General features: G+C 40.4%; 1 protein-coding gene and 1 non-coding gene across 2 annotated transcripts in view; both read right to left on the reverse strand.

Annotated features, from left to right (window-relative positions):
* Nucleotides 1–1,102: 1,102 nt before the first annotated feature.
* Nucleotides 1,103–1,217, reverse strand: LOC136757799 (U5 spliceosomal RNA). The gene has a single exon (XR_010819619.1). It is a non-coding gene; the product is annotated as a U5 spliceosomal RNA (small nuclear RNA).
* A 6,869-nt stretch (nt 1,218–8,086) lies between these two features.
* The window catches only part of hmgcra (3-hydroxy-3-methylglutaryl-CoA reductase a), a 44,621-nt gene continuing 28,066 nt past the window's right edge, over nt 8,087–24,641 (reverse strand). The window contains exons 14-20 of the mRNA XM_066711773.1: nt 24,251–24,408; nt 15,768–15,873; nt 14,918–15,088; nt 12,856–12,996; nt 12,213–12,371; nt 10,901–11,055; nt 8,087–9,173 (exon numbers count right to left, since the gene is read on the reverse strand). Coding sequence (XP_066567870.1) covers nt 9,119–9,173; nt 10,901–11,055; nt 12,213–12,371; nt 12,856–12,996; nt 14,918–15,088; nt 15,768–15,873; nt 24,251–24,408 — 945 coding nt within the window. The 3' untranslated portion in view covers nt 8,087–9,118. The remainder of the gene's footprint in view (nt 9,174–10,900; nt 11,056–12,212; nt 12,372–12,855; nt 12,997–14,917; nt 15,089–15,767; nt 15,874–24,250; nt 24,409–24,641) is intronic.

Genomic DNA, 24,641 nt, shown 5'->3' on the forward strand with positions numbered 1-24,641 from the left:
GTCGGGGTTGTTCCTCTGGGTTGTGGTGGGGGTGAGGTACAGAGGGGCCTGGCCGAACACATGGCTGTTTCCCTCTGTGCCGATGCAGTCGGGCTCGGTGCTTGTCCGGGTATTGAAGTCCCCACAGAGCAGCACATTCCCCTGGGCCTGGAAATGGCCGATCTCAGTGTGGAGGGCGTTAAAAAATTCCTCATTGTAATAGGTGGATTCAGAGGGGGGGGTATACGCTGCACACAGGTATATATGGTTCTCACACTGGGCTATTCCCTTCTTAATTTGAAGCCATATGTGCGTTGGGCCCTGTTTGACTGGGCTGATGTGGTTGGCCAGCTCCTCTTTGTACCACACTATGATCCCCCCCAGAGTCCCTGCTGCACCGCACTGTGCTCAGTTTAATTGAGGACACAATAACCTCCCTGTAGCCAAGGGGGCAGTGTGTGGGCACCTCTGCACGGCACCATGTCTCCAACAGAACTATGACATCTAATTCCTTAATGCTTTTAATGAATTCAGGGTCTGTGCTCTTCAGCCCGAAAGCCGAAAAGTTCAGGCCCTGAATGTTCCAGCAGCTAACTGTAAATTAGCTAATTTTAGCTACATTGTACTTAGTGGAATAAAATGCCTATCAACAATACAACTTTTTAATCTAAGGTTTTGTTTAAACTAGAATTTCAAATATAATAATTATTAGTTTTATGTAAAGTATGGTGACATTATATGTACACAGATACTTATTTTTAATTATTTACAAGTGGGGTTGTGTGTCCCTACCCGAGTGCTCTTATATCTCTCTCTCTCTCTCTCTCTCACACACACACACACACACACAGCCAGCAAGACACACAGAGCCAGCCAGCTCAGCGATGACATCACGAACCTCTCTCTGAGCTGACTGCTATGACATCACAGAGCACATACATTCCGTTGCTTGCCGTCTGTCAACCACTCAGTCACTGCCAGCCAGACTGGCTGGCTGGCTGGATGGGGGGGCTGCTTACTGCTGCTGCGTACCTTAGCAAGCTTATTTGCTTGACCGGCCTTCCTCCTCCTCCGCCCACATGCCCACCTATGCCCGATCTGCTGTTCACCTGGATCACAGCTCCGCCCCAACAAGGCTGAGCCTCCCAAGAATGGTACATAGTCGTCCACGTTCCCCTCAATGGAAAGCTTTAGCAAAAGGCAAATGCATTATACGTAATGAAGAGGAACCCGAGTCCAAGACGCTTCCGACCAGCCATACATATTTGTGTGTATTAAAGATCACATTTTATTACATATTGTTTAACTGTAGTATATTACATCTTATTGTGATTTATAATTGTATTGTTTCTTTTCCATAAATATGTATGTATGTATCTATGTATGTATGCATGTCCAATTGCTTTGACAATACACATGCACTGAATTGAGAGAGAGAGAGTGAGAGAGAGAGAGAGAGAGAGAGAGAGAGAGAGAGATACAGAAAAAAAAAAAATGTCGGGAAACAGGGATCGTGACCCCTCCTTGCACATCATGTGACATCACAAGGGTTATAGTTCAGAGCTAACCCATTAAAAAATATATGTTTGTATCTTAACTAACCTATCTAAATTCTCTGTGTGTAACTGAACCAGAGATTAATTTCTCTGTGTTTTGTAAGATATGTATCTTACCAGAAGGGGGTACGTATGATATTCCGATTTTAATAGTTGATTTCGCATATAGCCAGATTGTATTACATTGGTATTCATTGTTATCCAATTGCTTGTGTTTGTTGCCTTCAGCAATAGAAAAACACACAACATGAGTGTCCTGAGAAATACCGTTGGACATATGTGTGAGGGACATAATCTGATCTGATTTGCAACCGGAGTGGCAGGAATTCTTTAAGACTGGAATATCAAGGACAGTATTCACAATTTTTTTTACATTGTAATTAATAATTGGCATCGGTTGAACATCTTATAAAGGACGATGTAGAAAGGAGTGCACAGTAATGGACTCAGGAAGTGAAATGATTGAATTAACACTTGACCGCTGCTGCCCGGGTGGGAATCACTGAGAGTTGACAGCCGCGGGGCTGTCAGCCAGCAGTACACCTGACCTCACCACACTTAATATTGGTTATTGACTATAAGAACAGAAAAGAAAAGCACACAACATACCCGTTTCCTTCAGTATGCATTGCAGCCTGGCTCTTGTGCTCAGATGTTGTTGGTGTGTATTTGCGCACAGCATTTCAGTATGATCCTGAAGTGTAGACCCCCTGACTGCGGCTGCGCGGCATTTGCACCCACAATGCACCACGCCCGGAATGCCATCACTGCCTGCTGTGTAGAGCGCTCTCATTTCACGTCATTCACTGGATCAGGACACTACTAGAAGCTGCAGGCAAGTTGTGAGGCTTTCTGCTGTTTGCAGTCGAGAAATGTATGCTTTCAGAGTCGTACAAATATGTATCAGATGAAGGAATGTGTTGATAACATTTTTTGCTTAAAAGTTGTATGTTAAATCAGCTGTACGGTGTCCACTTTAGGACACCCTCACGCATCAGTCGTCCTCGAGTCAAGCATCACCTACTCAAGTCTCCGGTATCAGGATCGTTACTCACCCCTCCCTCAGTCAATTGTCTCTGCTCCTCCTCACGCCTCCTCCTCCTCAGCCTCATTCCGACATCACGCATCAGGTATCAGGTACTATAACAATAAATAGTTACAGATGTAGACGTGTGTGTATGCACACACACACTACATGATACACACACATACACTTATTGTGAAGATGGTGTTAATATTTGTTTCTTGTTAAAAGATCTGGTTGAAAGCTTCCATCCGAAGCAAGTCAAAAATATAAATCAGATAAAATTTGGATGTTACGTTATATGATAGCTAATTGCTGTTTATTTTTTGCAGGTTATTTTAAAGCAGTAATATATTCGATTAATAGTTTAATGAAGGATAATATAGATAGTGTACGTTGGTGTGTGTATATATATGTGTGTGTGTGTGGGAGTAATCATGCTAGTGATTGTAGCGTGATTACACATGTATACAATTAACTACTTTTGTCTAAAACGGCAGTTTATAATCTTGGTCTTACCCGCTAGCAGTCTAATGATGCAGCAGAGTGCGCCAAAACATTTCCAACAGAAGGTGATTCAAGCAGCCAATAGCAGGGCGGGAAAGAGAGCCAATTGCCATTCAGTTCCTCCTGGCGAGAGTGAGGTGATGTGTGAGTCCTGGCAGGGACACTTCATGGTACCTTTCACATGCGAGCAATCACAGAGTTGCGGTCAGTCCTCCAGTCCAGCAGCGGTCAGGTCAGTTAACTCGCTATCGCCACCAGTGTTAGTCAGTCGAGTGAACATTTTTAAATCGCAATCGAAGATCGATCCAAACGAGCTTTTCATTTCACCATTGGATTGAAAGACGGGTCGCGCTTTATTTATTGGGCTTCGCCAAACCAAAATTAATTCAAGTATCAGAGAAACAAATTGACAGCAGACAAATATCTCTGCGTGTGTGAATTCCTCCTGCTTATCTTTCTTCTGTCACTACATATTGAAATTTCACTTGTGTACTCCTCAAATGTGATAAGTTATATTATAAACAGTTTCTTAGTTCATGTGGTAGGATACTGAATACAATATAGCTGACAATCTGGGCTTTGTAATACAAAATTGTAATTGTGAAAGAGTTATAATCGTATTGATTCCTGAAGCGTGATTTTCTACAAGTCATATATTAATATATTATTTTCATTATGTATTGTATTAGCAGATCTGCAGCTGCTATAGCGCTCGTCTGCCTGCCTGTGATCATCATCTCAGCGAGTGTCTTTCCTGTGCAGTTCAGTCTGGATCTCGTTGCAAACCCAGGTCTCTGGATCAGTGCTTGATCATTACCTGTAGTGTTGAAAAGCACGTTTACTGCATTGATGTACAGCTGTAATACAGACGAGCCATTTCAAAGCGCTTTCACGATGCGTAATACTATAGCTATGTCATATTTCAGTTTCCTGCTCATTTTATAACCGGTTCTTTGTTTTACAATTGTACAGTGCATCCGGAAAGTATTCAGAGCGCTTCACTTTTTCCACATTTTGTTATGTTACAGCCTTATTCCAAAATTGATTAAATTCATAATTTTCCTCAAAATTCTACAAACAATACCCCATAATGACAATGTGAAAGAAGTTTGTTTGAAATCTTTGCAAATGTATTAAAAAAAAAAAAAAAAAAAAAAAAAAGCACATGAGCCTTTGCCATGACACTCAAAATTGAGCTCAGGTGCATCCTGTTTCCACTGATCATCCATGAGATGTTTCTACAACTTGATTGGAGTCCACCTGTGGTAAATTCAGTTGATTGGACATGATTTGGAAAGGCACACACCTGTCTATATAAGGTCCCACAGTTAACAGGAATTGTCTGGAGACCGCCGAGACAGGATTGTATCGAGGCACAGATCTGGGGAAGGGTACAGAAAAATGTCTGCAGCATTGAAGGTCCCAATGAGCACAGTGGCCTCCATCATCCGTAAATGGAAGAAGTTTGGAACTACCGGGACTCTTCCTAGAGCTGGCCGCCCGGCCAAACTGAGCCCTGGGGAGAAGGGCCTTAGTCAGGCAGGTGACCAAGAACCTGATGGTCACTGTGACAGAGCTCCAGCGTGTCTCTGTGGAGAGAGGAGAACCTTCCAGAAGAACAACCATCTCTGCAGCACTCCACCAATCAGGCCTGTATGGTAGTGGCCAGACGGAAGCCACTCCTCAGTAAAAGGCACATGACAGCCCACCTGAAGTTTGCCAAAAGGCACCTGAAGGACTCTCAGACCATGAGAAACAAAGATTGAACTCTTTGGCCTGAATGGCAAGCATCATGTCTGGAGGAAACCAGTCACCGCTCATCACCTGGCCAATACCATCCCTACAGTGAAGCATAGTGGTGGCAGCATCATGCTGTGGGGATGTTTTTCAGTGGCAGGAACTGGGAGACTAGTCAGGATCGAGGGAAAGATGAATGCAGCAATGTAGAGACATCCTTGATGAAAACCTGCTCCAGAGTGCTCTGGACCTCAGACTGGGGCAAAGCTTAATCTTCCAACAGGACAACGACCCTAAGCACACAGCCTGTGAATGTCCTTGAGTGGCCCAGCCAGAGCCCAGACTTGAACCCGATTGAACATCTCTAGAGAGATCTGAAAATGGCTGTGCACTGACACTCCCCATCCAACCTGATGGAGCTTGAGAGGTCCTGCAAAGAAGAATGGGAGAAACTGCCCAAAAATAGGTCTGCCAAGCTTGTAGCATCATACTGAAAAAGACTTGAGGCTGTAATTGGTGCCAAAGGTGCGTCAACAAAGTATTGAGCAAAGGCTGTGAATACTTACGTACATGTGCCTTTTTTTGTTTTTTATTTTTAATAAATTTGCAAAGATTACAAACAAACTTCTTTCACGTTGTCATTATGGGTTATTGTTTGTAGAATTTTGAGGAAAATAATAATTTAATCCATTTTGGAATAAGGCGGTAAGATAACAAAATGTGGAAAAAGTGAAGCGCTGTGAATACTTTCCGGATACACTGTACATGTCTGATAAGATATGTGCATACAGAGTTATACAATGTATTGTGTAAAGTTTATTATTATTGTTCTTGTATATGTGTATGTTTTGATACATAATTGAATAATGGCAGCTGATCCAGCTCCTGTCTGTCTGTCCGGACCGGCTCAGCGAGTTTCTAACGATCCTGGAAGTCAATCATGCAAATCTGGAACTACTTATGTCCACAAAAGTGCGTTTCAAAAGCCCTTACTGTTCATTTCCTGTCTGGCAGTGTTAACATAATTGCTCAATTTTTGTCAAGAAAGGTTATTAATTTGGAGACAAGTGTGTGTGAAGAAAAATAACTACAATCAAAAATTTAACCGAATGGAAAATGTGTGCAATTGTTACACCCCTATTAGTGAACAAACATTTGAAGAGCTTTGTGGCAAAACGTAATGAAGCCAATCCCACACATAATTCAGGTTCATGCTATGGATATACTCCTAGAGGGTCCCCTTTTCACGCAGTACACACAGTTTAATCTAAACCGAGTTATATGTCTTATCATCCCAATGTTAAAAAATGGTGACATTTGACTTTCCTGATTTATATCAAAACGCAATATATCAGTTTTAGCCAATCAGCATCACGCTCATTTTTGAAAATAGCACAGATCTCTGAAACGGCACACGATCATAATGAATACATCATTCAGTAATGTTGACAACATATCAGACAATATCAGAAATTACAAACCCATACTTAATAGAAATTTGCTTTTCGGAAAGAGTTGTTTCTGTAAAATACAGGGGACAGACTAAAACGCATGACAAAACGGAATGCCTAATGACAGAACGACAGTCTATATCTCCAAATCCCACACAGGAATCCTAAAATCCTGAATACACTTTCTTTAAAATAAGTTAATGTAAAAAAAAAGTGTAATGACAAAAGTGGTCTGCAGTGGCCAGTACCTATCAAAAGTGGTCCAAGGAAAAGCGGTGAACCGGCGACAGGGTCATGGGCGGCCAAGGCTCATTGATGCACGTGGGGAGCGAAGGCTGGCCCGTGTGGTGCGATCCAACAGACAAGCTACTGTAGCTCAAATTGCTGAAAAAGTTAATGCTGGTTCTCACAGAAAGGTGCACACAGTGCATCGCAGTTTGTTGTGCATGGGGCTGCGTAGCCGCAGACCAGTCAGGGTGCCCATGCTGACCCGTCCACTGCCGAAAGCGCCTATAACGGGCACGTAAGCATCAGAACTGGACCACGGAGCAATGGAAGAAGGTGGCCTGGTCTGATGAATCACGAGTTCAAAGTGTTGACTTGGCCTCCAAATTCCCCAGATCTCAATCCAATCGAGCATCTGTGGGATGTGCTGGCCAACCAAGTACGATCCATGGAGGCCCCACCTCGCAACTTACAGGACTTAAAGGATCTGCTGCTAACGTCTTGGTGCCAGATACCACAGCACACCTTCAGAGGTCTAGTGGAGTCCATGCCTCGACGGGTCAGAGCTGTTTTGGTGGCAAAAAGGGGACCTATACAATATTAGGCAGGTGGTCATAATGTTATGGCTGATCGGTGTATAAAATTCAAGACATGTTATGTTATGAGTATTTCTGTAATTGTAGAAATGATTACCATTGACTGTAGGTCATATTTATCCTGTTGCTTTGCAAAATGATTGTTATTAAAAGATAACTTAAGATGTCTTGAGACACGTTACATGGGTGTAGTTTGCGTTTGCGTTTACCCAGCGCTGCAATGGGCGCGTGTGCATAAGGCCCAAGGGGAGATTATTCGCGGCGGCCACCATCAGCCCTAACAGTTTTTGGAAGTTGACCAGCTGGAGAGTCGATGCCCTTCTGAATGACGCCAGGCATTTCTCCAACGACTCGATTTGGTCTCTGGCCAGGTAGGCAAGCATTTTTTGAGAGTCCAGCTTCATTCCCAAGAAGCCCACCATCTTTGCAGGTTTGAGGGAGCTTTTCTCTAGGTGAACTGTGAGACCCTGTGCAGTCAAGTGACACATGACCTCTGCTGTGTGTTCCTCCACCTGAAGCCTGGAGTCTGCGCACATCCAGAATCCAGGGGGCCAAGGCTATGTCCATGCACTTCGAGTGCGGGGAGCCAGGGAAAGGCCGAACGGCAGCACACTGAAATTATATGCCTGACCCTGGAAGGTATTTCCTGTGCTCTGGAGGATGGGGACATGGAAGAAGTGTCCCCGAGGTCATAGCTAGCTATGCATGTAGCCAACATAATATTAGGGTTTGTTATAGTCCCCTTTCCTTTTCTGTCATTGCTAAAGTTGCAGAAGGGAGTTCGGCTTTTAGGTGGGTTAACACACAATTTGTGGTAGTTTAATTGCACTGCACATTTTACAATTAACAGTGTTTTCATTCACTTTGTCAAAGTATTTCTATGCAGAACTTTTCAATGAGGAAGCCATCGTAAGCCGAGGCATGTTCTAGTTGAATGTTCGACTATTAGGTCTCACCCCTAGACTACAATCTGTGAAAAAGTTCCATTCAATTAAATACATTACAGACATGTAATTTAATTTATATTTATTGCAAATGTTGGATTTACAAAATATACACGATAATGTGATTAAAAACTATTAAATATCAAGACAATATTGATTCACAATGTTTTCCCACACTATCAGCATAGGTCCAACAGCAGCCATCATGCCATGCCATTTATAAATAAATACTATTTCTCAAAAATCTGCAACATGAACATTCAAGCCACAAACATTTCGTTAAACAATTCGTACCATTTGCAATAACCAGTCATTTGCATTACTAAAAAGTTGCATTCAAGTGACTAGACAGTTGCAGCCAAAAACTACAAAAGCAATTTAAAGATGAAAACAAAACATAACCAATGACCCTGTTATATGCACTAGTTGTAAAACATTATATAAGTTTCTGTACTGCCTAAACTATAATACAAGTATCAACAGGATACAAACTCAAACTAATAATTTTTCATACTGTTTGAAAGGTTACCAAAAACCAACTTCTTAAAATAAATTAATAATAAATGTACTAAAAATGACATGGACATATGTTCACTTAAAAACTTTTGTTATATAGCAATTAAAGTATGGGTCATATTTGGCAGACAGAAATATACCTTGATGATGACTAATTAAATCTCAAAAGCATATTACTGCACATTCTGTGTCTTTATAGAAAACAATTATGTATTAAAGGGAAAAAAAAAAACATTAGTGGTTTAAAGAAAACATTTTAAAGAAAACAGACAGCATTTAAAACAATGATGAATGATTCAAGTTTTATTTTACACAATTGCAACAATCAATCATTACTGTGTGGAAGGTTTGCCACTGTAGCTATACTTCCGATAACTATTAAATGATTGGGAAAGCCAAGAAGTTTTGATTTTAATTTTATTATTTCGAATAAATGTAATTTGTCAGCTGAACAGAATTGTAGGCTTTAGATTGAAATAATAAGCAGGACAGGATACCCAGTTTGTGCCTCTATGACTTCACCTCTCTGGATTCTGTGGATACATGTCCCTGTATAATTGGTTAAAATAGGTTTCCATCTTCTTCAGGCTGCCTTCTTGGTACATGTTCCTGGAGTTTCTTGCAAGTTAATTTTTGACCTTTAAAAACAGAAGAATTTAAATGCATACAACTATACAGTTTTTAGTTCGTTTCTTTCTAATTATGTTTCAGAATTTGGAAAAATAAGGTATTTATCTCAACAAAATTTCATACTAGTACATTACCAATGAAGGTTGCTACAAAAAACCTAGAAATTTAAATTTTAAAACTTCTTGCTGTAGACTTTTTAACTGCAAAAAAAAAAAAAAAAAAAAGATTAATTACACTGAAATACTAATGGGAACATAGAAAACTTACACATTTGCTATATCAATGCAAATCAATTAGCTTTCACCATATGCAAAGTAATGTAAATTAATTGAGTAAAAGTACTGTAAAAATATATAAAAATATAAACAGGAGTGTGACGTCCAATACATTTCCATCTAGGAGTATTTTACCGCTACTGCCATAACTTTAAAAATATACTGCTATTTTACATAATACATTAAACATAATGGGATGTACCCAGCTAACACACAATGTTGCTATAATGTTGTAGATAGTAATTTACTTTCATTGTATAACGCTGTGGCAATGTTATGTGTTAGCGGAGGTATTCCACAAGTTTGTTTTTATAGCAATTACTTATTTCTGATACTTATTTTCTCACGTTTCCTTGTTTGGAGGAGAATGATGCCAAAATGCCATATCCCAGAGCATAAAGGGTTAAGCTAGGTTCTTAGACATACAATTAGTTGTATGACTGTCACTGCTCAACTGTAAACTCTATTCTATGAATCATCTCATTCCTGTTGCTCAAATCTTCTAAGAGACCCTGTGATTCAAGCAAGCACTTCTTTACTAGTTCATCACTGAATGGCTGTTTTGCTAGTAGCCATGATGTGGCTAGCGTTACAGCCTGGGACACATGTAGACTTGTACACATGTACATGTAGACATATAGTTTACATGTTTTTTTTTGCTCAAGGTTACTTATCTTGAGAGACCGGTCACTTGGTTTTGCGAGATGAATTGAAATATCTTTTGACGTTGTACGTTTTGCAGACACTAATGATTTTACTTCAGAATAAACACAAAGGCTGCACATCACATTCGATAACTACAAACAGGCCGCTTCATTTCTACTGTACTTTCCTACTCTCGTTAGTGATGAAACAGCGCTTTTCTTTTGTCCACATGTTGTCCCTGTCCGTGTTTATTTTGTTATTTTCATCCTCTGCACCTGGTCCTTTTTCTTCTGAATACAAATTTGTCCATGTTATTTGAAGCAATTCAATGGTAAGCAGCATAGGACAATGTTTTTTCCCTTGGCACACGGATGATTGGCGGGATCACGAATCTTGTAAATTACACCCTTACTGTCCCAAAAATATTTGTGAACAAATACAAAAAAAATGTATAAAAAAAAATAAAAAATTAAGACCAATCACATAGATTCCAATCCCCGTTCTCATTGGACATGGCTTCGGTATCAAACTGCCTTGCCTATGCTAATTTTTGCGGGTAACCTTAAATAATTACGTAAGAGACAACCCCGTGGGCCGAGGCAGGTCGAGTGTCCAATATTTTAAAATATAGGACACTGTAATATAATGTTAACACCATGATACATGTAGAACACTTTTACACATGTGTGAGATCTTTAAATAAAACTAAATAAAATCACACTATCATCTGTTGAGCATTTTCTTTTATCTCCTCTTAGTTAATTTCATGGACATTAGCTCAAAGATATCAACAAGTTGAACTTTAATATTCTTACCTGTTATGAGTCATATGACTCTTGACCAAATGTCCTGCTGCCAAAGCTGCCATGAGAGACAGTTCTCCTGCCAGGACAGTGGCACACACCACCCTGGCCAGCTGCCGTGCATTTTCACCTGGTGTGTCTGGACTAGCTCCTTGAACTCCCAACATCTATAATAATAATAATAATAGTAATAATTTCACATTTCTTAGAAAATAAAATAAAAAAAAATATATTTTTTTTAATCATTCAAATCAGATCACTGGAATCATTACAACTGCTAATAGTACTCAGTACAAACATGTATTGGAGGACCTAGATTCATCAAAACCTGCAACAACTGGATTCCTGTTCAAAGGTTCTAGTTTGTTGTGTAGTAGCATTAGAAAATAAAATGACAGTATAATAGAAAGGATAATGGGTACAGTCAGTGTAGTCTACCAACATACTTAAAGGCATAATACATTTCGGTCCCTGCTTTAGTGAATATCTGTAGCTATACAAGATACCAATATATGCAATATCCAATACGTCAAAAAAAAAAAAAAAATACTTGTCAGTATGCATTCCAGCTACTGGTTGAATCATTTTGCACTTGTCTACTAATCATATTATGATGACTTGGCTGATCATGATGTGTCAACTTTTGAACCAGAGAACATGTAAATCAGATACTGCTAGTTTGAGAATATGTAGGGTTCTGGCAATTATTATGCCCTGAAGTTCTGTTATCTACAAGCAGGGAAACAACTTTTTAGGGAGGGTAAAAATACACATTTTCTATAACCAGTGTAAAATGATATCACCTTAAATATGTAGTTAATTTTAACACATTCGTGCATTACTTAAATGTATAAAATATACAAATGCGTAGTTACCATACTTATTCTGTCATTCTCCTTAAAAAAACAAAATTAGAACAGAGGTCATTAAAGGCAATTTTGTAAATCCGTTAATGTGGTTTAATTATAATTTTCCCCCTCTCTTGCTTTCAGGGCACACTGCAGGAAAGTTATGCTTGTAAGAACTAAATTAAATTTTTGGAACGCATCACGAAATTGTTATCACAAGACCCTTGGACCTTTGATAGATTTAAATTAACCTGTGTTTTGTTTTCAGATTTACAACAGTAAAAACTATTTACTCAACAGTTAAATTCCTTAAAAATGCAGCTCATAGAACTACTACAAATTTCAGGATTCTTCAGGACTGAAAACTCAAATCCAAGTACTGCTTAAACATAGTTCCATTACCTATTTAAGGATCAGACTGTGTTGAATTCACAGAAATAGATTCATTTGACAAATAATAAAAACAGTGTTCTAACCTGTAGACACGCCTGTTGTGGTGCTAAGTTAGTGCCTCCCCCGACAGTGCCAATCTCTATGGATGGCATTGTACAGCTGATATAGAGATCTTCATTGGTGACACCTGTTGCCTCCATGAGGGTGATGCAGTTTGAACTGCCAACATTCTGTGCAGGATCCTTTAAGGAAGCAAGAACATATTTTGGCATTATCCACAAAATATGTATTAATACGGGCAAGATAAAACAAAAATAAATGTATTATTGCCATATATTTATATTTACAAAGTAAACATCATTAGACGCCTTCCATAAATGTAGTATTTACTACATACATATTTATGAGACTAACAAAGAATACATTCTTATTCAAGTCAGGCAACATCTTGGATATGTTGTGGTTAAACTGTGTGGTTCCAGAGAAGACAGACATTAGACAGATGTTTAATTTTATACTACAGGAAGTGTCTTTTCAAAGTGTAGTGTAAAGAAAAATAATTGCAATTACATTTCCACTATCAAGTTTTTGTTTCAATTTTATTTAAATAAATGTGGTGGTGACTGTACATTCAGTATGTTATTACTCTATTCAGTGTATAATAATGTGTTTCCATTAACAAAAGCAATGTCTAATGCACACACAAATATAAATCACAGCACTAACCTGTCCACAGGCAATGTAAATGGCTGTTACGATATTAGCTGCATGGGCATTGTAGCCACCAATACTACCAGCCATCGCGGAGCCAACCAGATTCTTGTTAATGTTAACATCAACAAGGACTTCTGTGGAGGTCTTCAAAACCTTAAAAAGAATCAGAAGCAATGTCTGTTGAATGCACATTTTCTACGTGTCAATGATTGCTTAAGATAACCATTGATGATCAATAGCGGATGACTCTCTCTCCTCACTTTCCTATTCAACAAATATTGATATCATGACATTCCAATAAAACAAAGACCATGACAACATTTACTGTATTACAGCATTGACAATAATGATACTAAAATAGGTGGCTCAGCAGATCTTGGCAGCACAGGCTATTCAGAGGGACTTAGATAATATTCAGTTGTGGGCCGACACCTGGCAAATGAAATTCAATGTGGACAAGTGCAAGGTATTACATGCAGATAACAAAAATGTCTACTATAATTACACTATAGGAGGTAAAGATCTAGATGAAGTAATGCATGAGAAAGACCTAGGAGTCTATGTGGACTCCTCACTTTCTCCATCCAAGCAATGTGGGGAAGCAATGAAAAAGGCTAACAGAATGCTAGGGTATATTGTCAAAAGTGTAGAATTTAAAACAAGGGAAGTAATGTTAAGACTGTACAATGCGCTAGTTAGACCTCATCTGGAATACTGTGTGCAGTTCTGGGCACCACACTTCAAGAAGGGAAAGTCCTACTCAGAGAGACTGAGGGAACTGAACCTTTTCACCCTGGAACAGAGGAGACTACGTGGGGACTTGATCCAAGTCTTCAAAATCATGAAAGGCATCGACCACATCAAACCAGAGGAGCTTTTCCAGATCAGCAGGGACACGCACCCGGGGACACAAATGGAAATTGGGCTTCAAGGCATTCAAAACGGAAAACAGGAGACACTTCTTTACACAGAGATCACTTAGATATTAATGGACACCAAACGAGCACGATGGGTCGAATGGTCTCCTCTCGTTTGTAAACTTTCTTATGTTCTTAATGCCCCATTTCCACTGATGGACGTGTCCATAAATGCCATGATTGAAATGTGCACACTTTAATTAAATTATAACCTGCTATATTGTAGCTGCTGTTACTTTGATTAATCGTGAAACGTGTATTTTTGTTTCAACTGGCACAACAGCAAATTTACAGTGAAGTGCCATAACCATGATGACTATTACAGCACAGACAAAAACAGTACATGCATATTAGTGTCAACTATAATTAATGTGCAAGCAGCACCTGTCTCATCCAAGTTACAATAACTATTAAAACCCGATAACTATTTACTCTATTAAATAATACGAATACATTCCATTAATACATTTTTGTCATGTTAGATGCAGTTTGTTTTGTTTAATGTAGTTGCTTCTGACCTGCTTATCAAACTCTATAGCAGAGGGACATAGCTAGGAAAAAAATCACTGTCAAAAACTAGGATGGCTCAGTCAGAGCCAGTACAATAATATTACAAAAAAAGAGTAGTCCTAGTATGCGAGTAAACCTTAGGCCTAGTTATCTTTTTTTGGGAATCTTTTACATTCAGGGTTTCAATAAAGGACACTTCTGGCAAAATGATAGTTTATTGCTTTTTTTTTTTTATAAAAGACTATTAAATTTAATCATTAAGAGTTTTAAAGTAGCAAAGAACAAACAATTTGCCTGAAGTGCATTTTATTGAAACAAAGAATGGAAAAGATGCCTTTCCCAATAAGAGAAAATTAGGATTGTGTGAAATATGTAAAGTACATTTTTAAATACGTCTGCTATCCTAGTTTATTTATAATTATTATTAAATACATAGCAAATGCATGTTGGGTCTGTAAGTGGCATTCACAGTTATTGTCCACGCTGTAGAAGGATGTTGAAGACTTTATATTGTTGTAATGTCATGTATCCAAGACGTATAGAAGAGTCTTTGTCAAGAAAGTACAACTCCATAAGCTTGTGTCTGTTGAGATTTCTGACTTCATATCAATACAGAAAATAAGGAAGCAATCCGATAAGTGACCTACTTCTCTGACAACTTTGGCTGGTATAATTGCTTCACAAACAACAGATTTTCCTCTTCCCTCAATCCAGTTGATAGCTGAAGGCTTTTTGTCTGTGCAGTAGTTTCCACTGAGAGCCAGGACTTGCAGCTCTGGGAACTTCAGTTGTAACCTTCCAAGTGCCTGCTCCGTACCCTGTGAAACACAATACATCAGAACCAAGTGTATATGGTGTTTATCATAATCATATTTTACTTCTAAGTATATCATGAAGTAGTGTTGGGTGATACCAACATTTTGCTCCACAATACCAATACTAATTTTAGTATCACGATACTCGATACTACCACGATACCACCAAAACACAAACCTTAAGCAGAACAGTAATAAATCAAATTGAGTTCCTGATCATTTTGGAATACATTTACTTATGGATATTTTGCACCATAATCAATTAACACAGAAAATCCTTACAATGTTTTATTACTGTGTACATGTATGAACTGTATGTTTATGTTAATGTTTCCCCTCAAATAAATAAATAAAATATATTGTAAGAAATACAAGCATGTCCATATTGTTGTTTGCTTTGTTTAAGCTGGCTGCATCTGGGAATGTGACAATCTTAAATTGTAAAGGCATTTCTACTTTTTTCTTTATTTTACCTTTGCATTCCAACTGCATAATATTCAGGTATAATTAACACAAACATTTACATTTAGGTACCACCCAACACTATCATAGGTCAATGCTTAAAACAGAGTTGGGATTTTTAACCTCACATTTTATATGTCAAATTTTAATCACTTTTTAATCAAGGAGTGAATTTTTAAGATGCCTGTTCTGATATAGGAACAGAAACCACTCCGTCTACCTTTGATATCATGTTCATCCCCATGGCATCCCCAGTTTTGGACTGAAAACGGATGTAGAGGTTTCGACCAGCAAGGCCAACCATTAGCTTCTCCAGACGTGCAAATCTGTAAAAAATTATAAAACATGACCTGACAATTAATAGTTTGAAAAAGGGAAAACCCACAATAAGATTAATTTATGACAAGTCACTATAATCTTAGCACACGCATACCTAATTTCAAGTACTTAATGAACCAAATCTTTTTACCAAATTTTGAAGAAAAGTAAGCTATGCGTTTGACAACTATGTTCAAATATATATTACTTTACTGTTATACAAAATGCAAAGCTATGGGAGTCGCTGAAATATTCAGCACATATGGTTGTTGCAGCTATAGATAGGCTAATAGTTTATATCTGCTTCACCTTTTTCTGTGGATTCAGGTTTATATTTTTGTTCATTAAATTATATTTTACATAATTTAGGGTATGATTATCGCAATATGACAGAGCTGACAGATTGGGATTAAATCAGAACCAGAATTTGTCTGTTAACATCTATTGTAATACTACAGAACTCCTAAAGGAGTTGTAACATGGTTAACTCATATGCACTATACCATTACTTAAACTATACTATTGTACAAAAAGTGCACAGGAGTTAATTTTATTTCACTTTCCACATTTGTACAATTCAAAACATGTTGCCTCTGGCAAGTACTAGCCCAGAGGTTGCATTCATGCATTCAATGAATCATTGCTGAATCTGCACGATATTCCGAAATGGGGAGATATCAGAGGGCCAGTTTTAATACTATAAATTATTTTGACTTTTGATTCTTTTCAAATCTTTTGAGTGTTTGAAAGCTGAAAAATGTAATCCATCAATAATACCATACAATAAAATTATTATTCTGATACATTCGGTGGAAGACATTGCATCACACAAAGTTTCAGACATATCTGAATATTGCCCCAGGATATTGACCAAAGTGCTCAGGTCCATAGTAGGGATGTGCATTGTAGTAATTTTCAGCGCTTGAGAACCAGGCAGGAAAAAAAAGAAAATAGATTACTCGAGTAATCTATAGACAGTCCTATCTTGTGCGAGATTAAATTTTTCTAACAGTGTTGTGCCTTTTCTTCACCTCTAATGACCATGTTCTGAAACATTTTGTAAAATAACAGTTATTCTGACATCTCTAAAAAAAAAAAAAAAAAAAAAATGTATTTAAATTTCGTATCAATGAACCTCAAATGTTCACATTACATCGCTTTGTGATAACAGTAGAAACATCAGTTTGTTTCTTTGAACTTCATTCATTTTGTTGATTAGGCGATTGAACATTCAATCATGTTGTTACCCAAGTAACAGGTAAAACTAGCCTATATCCTATATTTCTGCAAAATTGTTAAAAAAAGACAAACCATGGTGTCTAGCCTAAGCCAACACGTTCTTATTCAAAAAGATCAACCTGTCAACATGCTTGGGTGAGAGGCGAGTGCACATTTGATTTACAATGAGTCCCATGGCTGAGAAAAGTCACTCAGCTGGAATGGAGGTTGCAGGGACGCATAGAAAGTGCATTGCGAGGACAGCTGTTTGTAGTGATCTTGATTCACCTTCCACCAGAGCAGACGGTCTTGTCTAGGGGCGATGGATGACTCAAAGTAGTTTTCCAGCTCGCTTTGTTGTCAATCATGCGTAGTGCCGTAATCTTGCCTGGAGAGAATGTTCAATGCTGCTGATCTGATCTGGACATATCCGAGTCCAGTGAATGAGGAAGCATCTTCATCATCGATACAGTCTGGAACTGTGTCACAGAGCTCCTTCAATTTCTCCCTCACACTCTGTCATAACTCCGGCTCAAGAAACTTCAGATGCTTGTGTCTTGGGTCTAATGCTGTGGCATCCGGTGACACCTTTCCAGCATCTTGCACTAATGTGTCATTTCGAAGACCCTGCCACTGCATCTTTGAACTCAAGACACTCGCTTGGACTCTCCGTTCTGTACATTTAAGAGTCTGCTGAGTAGGTTATTTGTGATGGGATGCACCATCGAAATGTACACATGCATCTCAATGCACATTGCTGTTGTGGCACACTTCAGAGTTTGAAGTACTGTGTAGAGTTATGATGGGTTATTTCGATAAGAGCATTTTAGCTCTGAGCTGAAGCACTGATCCAAAGAAGACCTCTCCCCCCAATATTATCAGATTTCCTTAAAGCGTGGGACTGGTTGACATCAAAGTGACAGTCTGGGAGGATGGCACCGAGAAATAGTTTGGAATCCTGCTGTGGAATGTCTGGGGAAGGGGGCCTGTAGGTAATAAAAACTCTTTGAAATGGACGAGAGCCCAAATCCAGACACAGAGCTACGAACCCGGGCCAACCGGCATTTCCAAAAGATGGCATGGATTGACATCAGTCATAAATCAAGCCCCCCTCCAATAGGACACTGGGGGCTGAAATCGAAATCCAATCTCAAAAACTCAAGAACCAATCACCTATTGATCTGACAGGTGTATAAAGGACAGCGCACGGCCTCTCTCTCTCTCTCTCTCTCTCTCACCTGAAGCAGTAACTTTTTGCCACAGCTCAACCTGTAGCTCTGTTGCCCGAACCGAAAACAGAAACCAACCAAGTCTTTGCCGGCAACAGAAGAGTTAAACTGGGAGAAGGAGATTGAGCCGTACAAAGAATTCTTTTAAAGAACTTTACAGACTGCGCATGCCCGCCTGTGCCCACCTGATCAGTGGAGTTTTACAGCTGGACAAATGACTAAGTCGACTGAATATGAAAGTGTCAGTCATTTAAATAGCTATTTGAGTCTTATGAAACTTGACCCTTGGAACGAACAGGGCCCTGCTTTCCTCAAAGACTTTGTCTTCAAGTAACTATGGTGGAAACCCTGCTTACAAAGAAGATTTTGTGCACAACCTTGGAGCCTTCAAACCAGTGGAAAATCTGTTTGGAAAAGACTCTACATTCGCGAAACCCCAACTTCCAGGTGCATAGACTGAGTGGAAGTTCTTGAACAAAGCCGAACCGGACTGCCTTTGTTGCAAACCACACCTCGTGGCGTGTGCTGTTATCTGAGCCCGAAGCCTGAGAGGCCTCTCTGCGACGAAGTTCAGATAAGTTTAACAGTTTGGAGTTCGTGATTCATGACATTTGAGAAATCAATTTGAAATGTTAATCTGTGACTCATAACTCTAGAATGTGTAATATCATTTAGTTTTCTTAAATATAAATGTGTGTTGCATTAAACTGTTTTGTTGATAATTTTAGAAATAAAATCTGTCAACGCCGAGAAATATCATCTTCTCATTCCGGTTTAACCGTTTAGTCTGAAATTGACACAAGTTAATAGACACCAGATTATAGGTGGCACTGCCTATCCGTAATCATTGGATAATAATCAGTTAAGGGAAATTGTGGTAACAAGTAATGATAGGATCTTTCTCTGCACCTAAACGTAAATGAGACTGATATATATATAACGAGTTACCCGACATAAATACTAACCTGCGTAGTTATTTAATGTCTGACTAACAATACTAATGAGAGACTCACCTTCGTCTTACTAACCGGTATTGTAGTCAATGTGTTTATAACCTTTTTTGTTTAACGATTTGTGTGTTATCATATGCGATCCCATGGTTTTTGATATGGTCACGGAAGTGATTTGTCTTTGATTTGTTGAGTTGAATTTTAATTAGTTTTTCCCTTTTGTATAATTAGTGTAGTGCTACATTTAGTCTTTGTTTTTGAATACATTTGACAATTTATATCTTTGGAATTGGTGTCTGCGTCCAATTATTACAGAAATTGAGTTCTACAAGATTCCAGGATTCATGATAAGGTGATACTATAAATTCACTTCTTTAATTGAAATTTATAAGTGTACATTAAGCTACAACTGTAATTAAATCTTCAACAGTTTGCCAGTGTTCATCTGTCAATTCCAGAGTTCTCGTGTCTGCCAGTTTAGTAACATTCCGATGTGAAAACGTAGCTGACATTTCAAACGCAGAGTTCCAGTGCATACGACAATATCAATATTCAAATGAGTTTGTGCTTGGGTAGGTTTTGTTGCTCTTATTTTTGTTTAAGGGAGACTGTTGCTGTTCTGTGGTGAAAGTGTGATACCAGCCTGCTGCTTGCTACTATCATACAGTTTATGCTGGCAAATTAGAAGCCATCAGTAATGTCAAGCTGTCATTTCCCAAACCATGTTACTCACTTTATGACCACAAGCTACCACCTTCTCAGATGTCTACAACCACTTTTCTGTTGCCCCTCTCAGGTAATTAGTGATGTTCAGTGCTTTATGTCTTTCATCAAAGCTACGTGTTGCGAATGGCCCATTCATTGATATAGTGACATGTTAGGGTGACATATGAGTCAGTGGTGATAGCAACACTTTCTGCCTTTGAAAGGCTAGCTTTAATGGAGGAAGCATTCTTTTCATAAAGTGCATCTAATCTAGCAGTCATGGTTTTGAAGTACAGTACACTCTATTGGGGTTCAATATAGTGCATCAATTCTCTAAAACCTTCAACCTCTACAAAGCTAAGTGGTAACATGGTCTTTAGCAATAATTTCTTCACACAGAACATAACCATTTCAGCTATTTGCTGCATAGTTCTTTCCACTTTACTAGTGTCACAACCTAGGTGTAAGCACTTCCTCAGTTCCCCACCAGAGGGCGCCATTACCTCTCCCATTCCAGTCTCCCCTGTCAAACCCCTGTAGAATAAATCACACAGATCACTTACTACACACCTGCTTCTTATCTTCTGGTTACCTGTCTCTCTATTTAAACCCCTCCCTGCCTCACACTGGCCTGGTACTTCGACTACGCCTTCTGTGATTGACAATAATGCAAGTAACAAAATCACTGTAAACAGATTTTACACTGGTCAGATATATAATGTAATGTAGGTAAGAGTGTTGTGTCATGGTTAGGGCTCTGGACTCTGGAGTGGAGGGGTGTGGGTTCAATCCCAGGTGGGGGACATTGCTGTTGTATCTTTCTTAATGGTACTTCACCTAGATTGCTGTACAAATGGGTAAAAAGTAAAATGTGATGTATTGTAATAAATTGTAAGTCACCCTGGATAAGGGTGTCTAAGAAATCGAATAACACAATAATAAGGGGAAAAAAAAACACTTGAATAGATTTTAAATGTTGATTTAGTTTCATATAAAGACCACTACATCATATAGGATAATTAACATTATATAGTTCTCTACGTAAAAGTAATGACTCAGGCATTTACAAATGGCAGGGACTCCAGCGAGGAAAAGACTGCGAGGAGATGCTGCACAGCAAAAGCAGTCAACCATGATGATCTCTCCAATGCCTGTCCTGCTCTCTCCTTCCTCTCGCTGTGCACCTGCACGCCATTGCCTCCCTAATCCCTCTAACCTCATCTCCCTGCCTCTCCCCTCCTCCTCCCTCCCCTCTACTCCAGTCTCTGGGGGCCCGTGGAACTGCCACTCAGCTTCCAACAAGGCTGACTTCAGCTCCGCCTTTGCCTCCCACCACTCTGGATTTCCTTGCTCTTTCCGAGACTCAAAAACCCCTGCTGCCTTATCCTCTCCATTTGTCCTGTCCCACTCCCCCCCATCTTAACAGGCAGGGACAAGGAACAGGGCTCCTGCTCTCCTCTTCTCTGTCCCACCCTTTCTCTCCTCTTATCACAACTAACAGCTTTGAATCCCACACAGTGGAACTCACCTCTTCCTTCTAGTTCTCTACCATCCTCCCGGTCCACTCACCTCCTTCCTTGATGAACTCGGCTTTCTTCTCTCCTCCCTCCCTTCACTGTCCTCACCTACCATCCTCCTGGGAGACTTCAACATCCACCTTTCCAACCCCTCCCACTATGCTGGATTTCATCTTCTTCACTCCTTTAACGCCTCTCTCTCCCAGTCTCCCCCACTCACAGGGCAGGCCGCCAGCTAGACCTCATCTTCTCTAGAGGCTGCTCCCCTTCAACACTCTGTGACACCCATGGACATCTGAAACCAACACTTCATCTCCTTCTCCCTTTCTCTTCCCTCCCTCGCCACCCCACCCACTCCCTCCATCACCTTCCACCATAATCTCCGCTCCGTCTCCCCTCCACTGCCCTCACGCTCTTACCTTCCATTGACTTTTTCCCATCTATGTCAACTGTGCTACCTACTCTTTGTTCTCCTCCCTCACTTCCTCCCTTGATTCTCTGTCCTCTCACGTCTAATCCTATCCATCCCACCCCTCCTCAGCCTTCGATCTTCCGTTCTCCGCTCAAACCGATCCAGTCTGCATGCCGCTGAACAGAAGTGGAAAAGGACCAAACTCCCAGCTGCCCTCAAACTCTACAGCTCTCTACTGTCTACATTCTCCTCTTCACTCACCTCAGCCAAGAAGTCTTACTTCCAATCACTCTTTGAATACACTGTCAACAACCCCCACAAACTCTACTCCACCTTCTCCTCCCCCTAGTCTCTCACTGCAAATGATTTTGCCTCCTTCTTCTCCTCCAAGATCTTAGACATCCGCAAGCTCTTCAACAGTTGCCCCTCCTCTCTCATAATGCCCCAAGTCTTCTACCAACCAAGATTCCTTTCTTAATTCTCACCTCTCTTGGACTCTGGACTTTCCTCTCTCCTCCTAGGTCACAAATCTACAACGTGTGCCCTGGACCCTCTCCCGACTCGTTTCCTTCAAGCGACTGCTCCTGATCTACTCCCCTTCATCTCCTCCCTCCTCTCTGGCTGTTTCCCCTCTGCATTTAAACAAGCTGCTGTCATCCCATTCCTCAAAGAAACCAACCCTTGACCCCACCTCCCCTCAGAACTACCGCCCTGTCTCCCTACTCCCCTTCCTCTCAAAGACCCCTGAGCATGCGGTCCACTGTCAGCATTTCTTCCCCATCACTCACACCTGGATCCTCTGCAATCCGGCTTCCACACAGCTCACTCCACTGAGCTGTGCTCGGGCGGCCTCCCTTTCCTCAGTCCTCATCCTCCTTGATCTCTCCGCAGCATTCGACACTGTCGATCACTCCATCCTCCTCTCCTGCTTCACTGACCTTGGAATCTCTGGGACTGCTCTCACCTGGTTCTCCTCCTACCTCAGCGATCGGACCTACCAAGTGACATTGCGAGGTTCCTCATCCACCCCCCAGCCTCTCCTCACTTCCTGCTTGTCTGCTATCTCCGCCTGGATGCACTCACACCACCTCAAGCTCAACCTCTCCAAATCGGATCTCCTCTTTTTTTAACCCCCTCTCACCTTCTGCTGCTCTCTCCATCTCAATCCCCTTGGAATCTACGACACTATCCTTCTGCTAAGAATCTAGGAGTCACCCTCGATCCTGCGCTCTCCTACACTCAGCACATCACTACGCTGACACGCACCTGCAGATTCTTCCTGAGCAACATACGCCGAATCCGTCCCTTCCTCACCGACTACTCGACTCAGCTGCTCGTCCAGTCACTGGTCATCTCCCGCCTGGACTACTGCAACTCCCTCCTGGCCGCCCTTGCCTGCATCTACTACCCGCCCGCTCCAGCTCATCCAGAACTCTGCGGCTCGTCTGGTATTTGCTCTGCCACGATTCGCACACGCTACTCCACTGCTCCGCTCCCTCCACTGGCTCCCGATACTGGCACGCATTCAGTTCAAGACACTGACCCTCACCTACCGCTGTCTCGACCACACTGCACCAAGCTACCTTCAGACATTCGTCTCTCCATACATCCCCTCCAGACCACTGTGGTTTTCCAGTGCCAGAAGACTAACTCTGCTTCCTCTCCACTTCCCTTAATCCAGAGCCGCTCCTTCTCATCCCTGGCCACTAAGTGGCGGAACGACCTTCCCACTGAAGTCAAAGTCCTTGACCTCCTTCCGGCGCTTACTCAAAACACATCTTTTCAGACAGTAATTTAGTCATTTACTCTCCTGTAAAATAGCACTTTACAATGTTTTATCATACTACTTGCCTTGTGTTACTAGTACTCGTATTGTTATTTTGATTTCCCTAATACTTCCTTTCCCTTTGCACTTGACTGTGACCTATCATCTTGTCTGCTCTCAGCTCTTACAATCCAGGATGTGACCAATATGTGACCTGGAATTTGTAAAATGTATTATGCTTTGAATTGCACTGTTATGTAAATTGAAATTTATAATGTTTTGTGCCTTGAACTGCACTGTATTTTTGCACTTGTTGTACTTTGTATTGTGCTTTTATTTTGTAAGTCTGCTAAGAAATAAATAATGAATCCATGAAGACTAGATTCACTAACCATGTCAATGGAAAAAAATGTTTTGGGACCGGCTTTTGCTATACAAATGCACACCTTACTGGATTTCCAAAGAATCAAAATATTGACCATGTATTATTAACCCTTTGGGTACAAAGTATTGGAGACTAATATACTTTTAACGATGCATCGTTCAAGTGTCAGAGCAATACTTTTTTTTTTTAACTTTTGTCACTGACCTGCTGGTGCTGTCGAAAGCTTCCTTAATATACTTGAAGCCATCAGGGCTCTCCAACCAGGCCCTGACCTCGGCTGCCTGGCAGGCGGATGGCAACCGCACCACAGGACCTCGGCTCATCCTATCAGCCAGGATCCGACTACGGGCTCCTTCTCCCAGCTGTGGGGAGAGGAGGGGGAAAAAAGGAAACTCAAACAACACAGCTATACAAACACTACTCTGCTGTCTGTCCAAGATTAAAAACAAGACATTTCTTTGCTAAACTCTTAAAAGTCTTAATTCTAGGGGACAAAAATCTAAATATCTGGTCTGAATAAATGACAATTTTATACTCTGTGACCCACTGAATTGCACTTTCATGCTGTGTCAAGATCCTCCTTCCTCCAGTTTAG

Source organism: Amia ocellicauda, chromosome 8 (assembly GCF_036373705.1).
Source record: "Amia ocellicauda isolate fAmiCal2 chromosome 8, fAmiCal2.hap1, whole genome shotgun sequence".
NCBI lineage: Eukaryota > Metazoa > Chordata > Actinopteri > Amiiformes > Amiidae > Amia > Amia ocellicauda.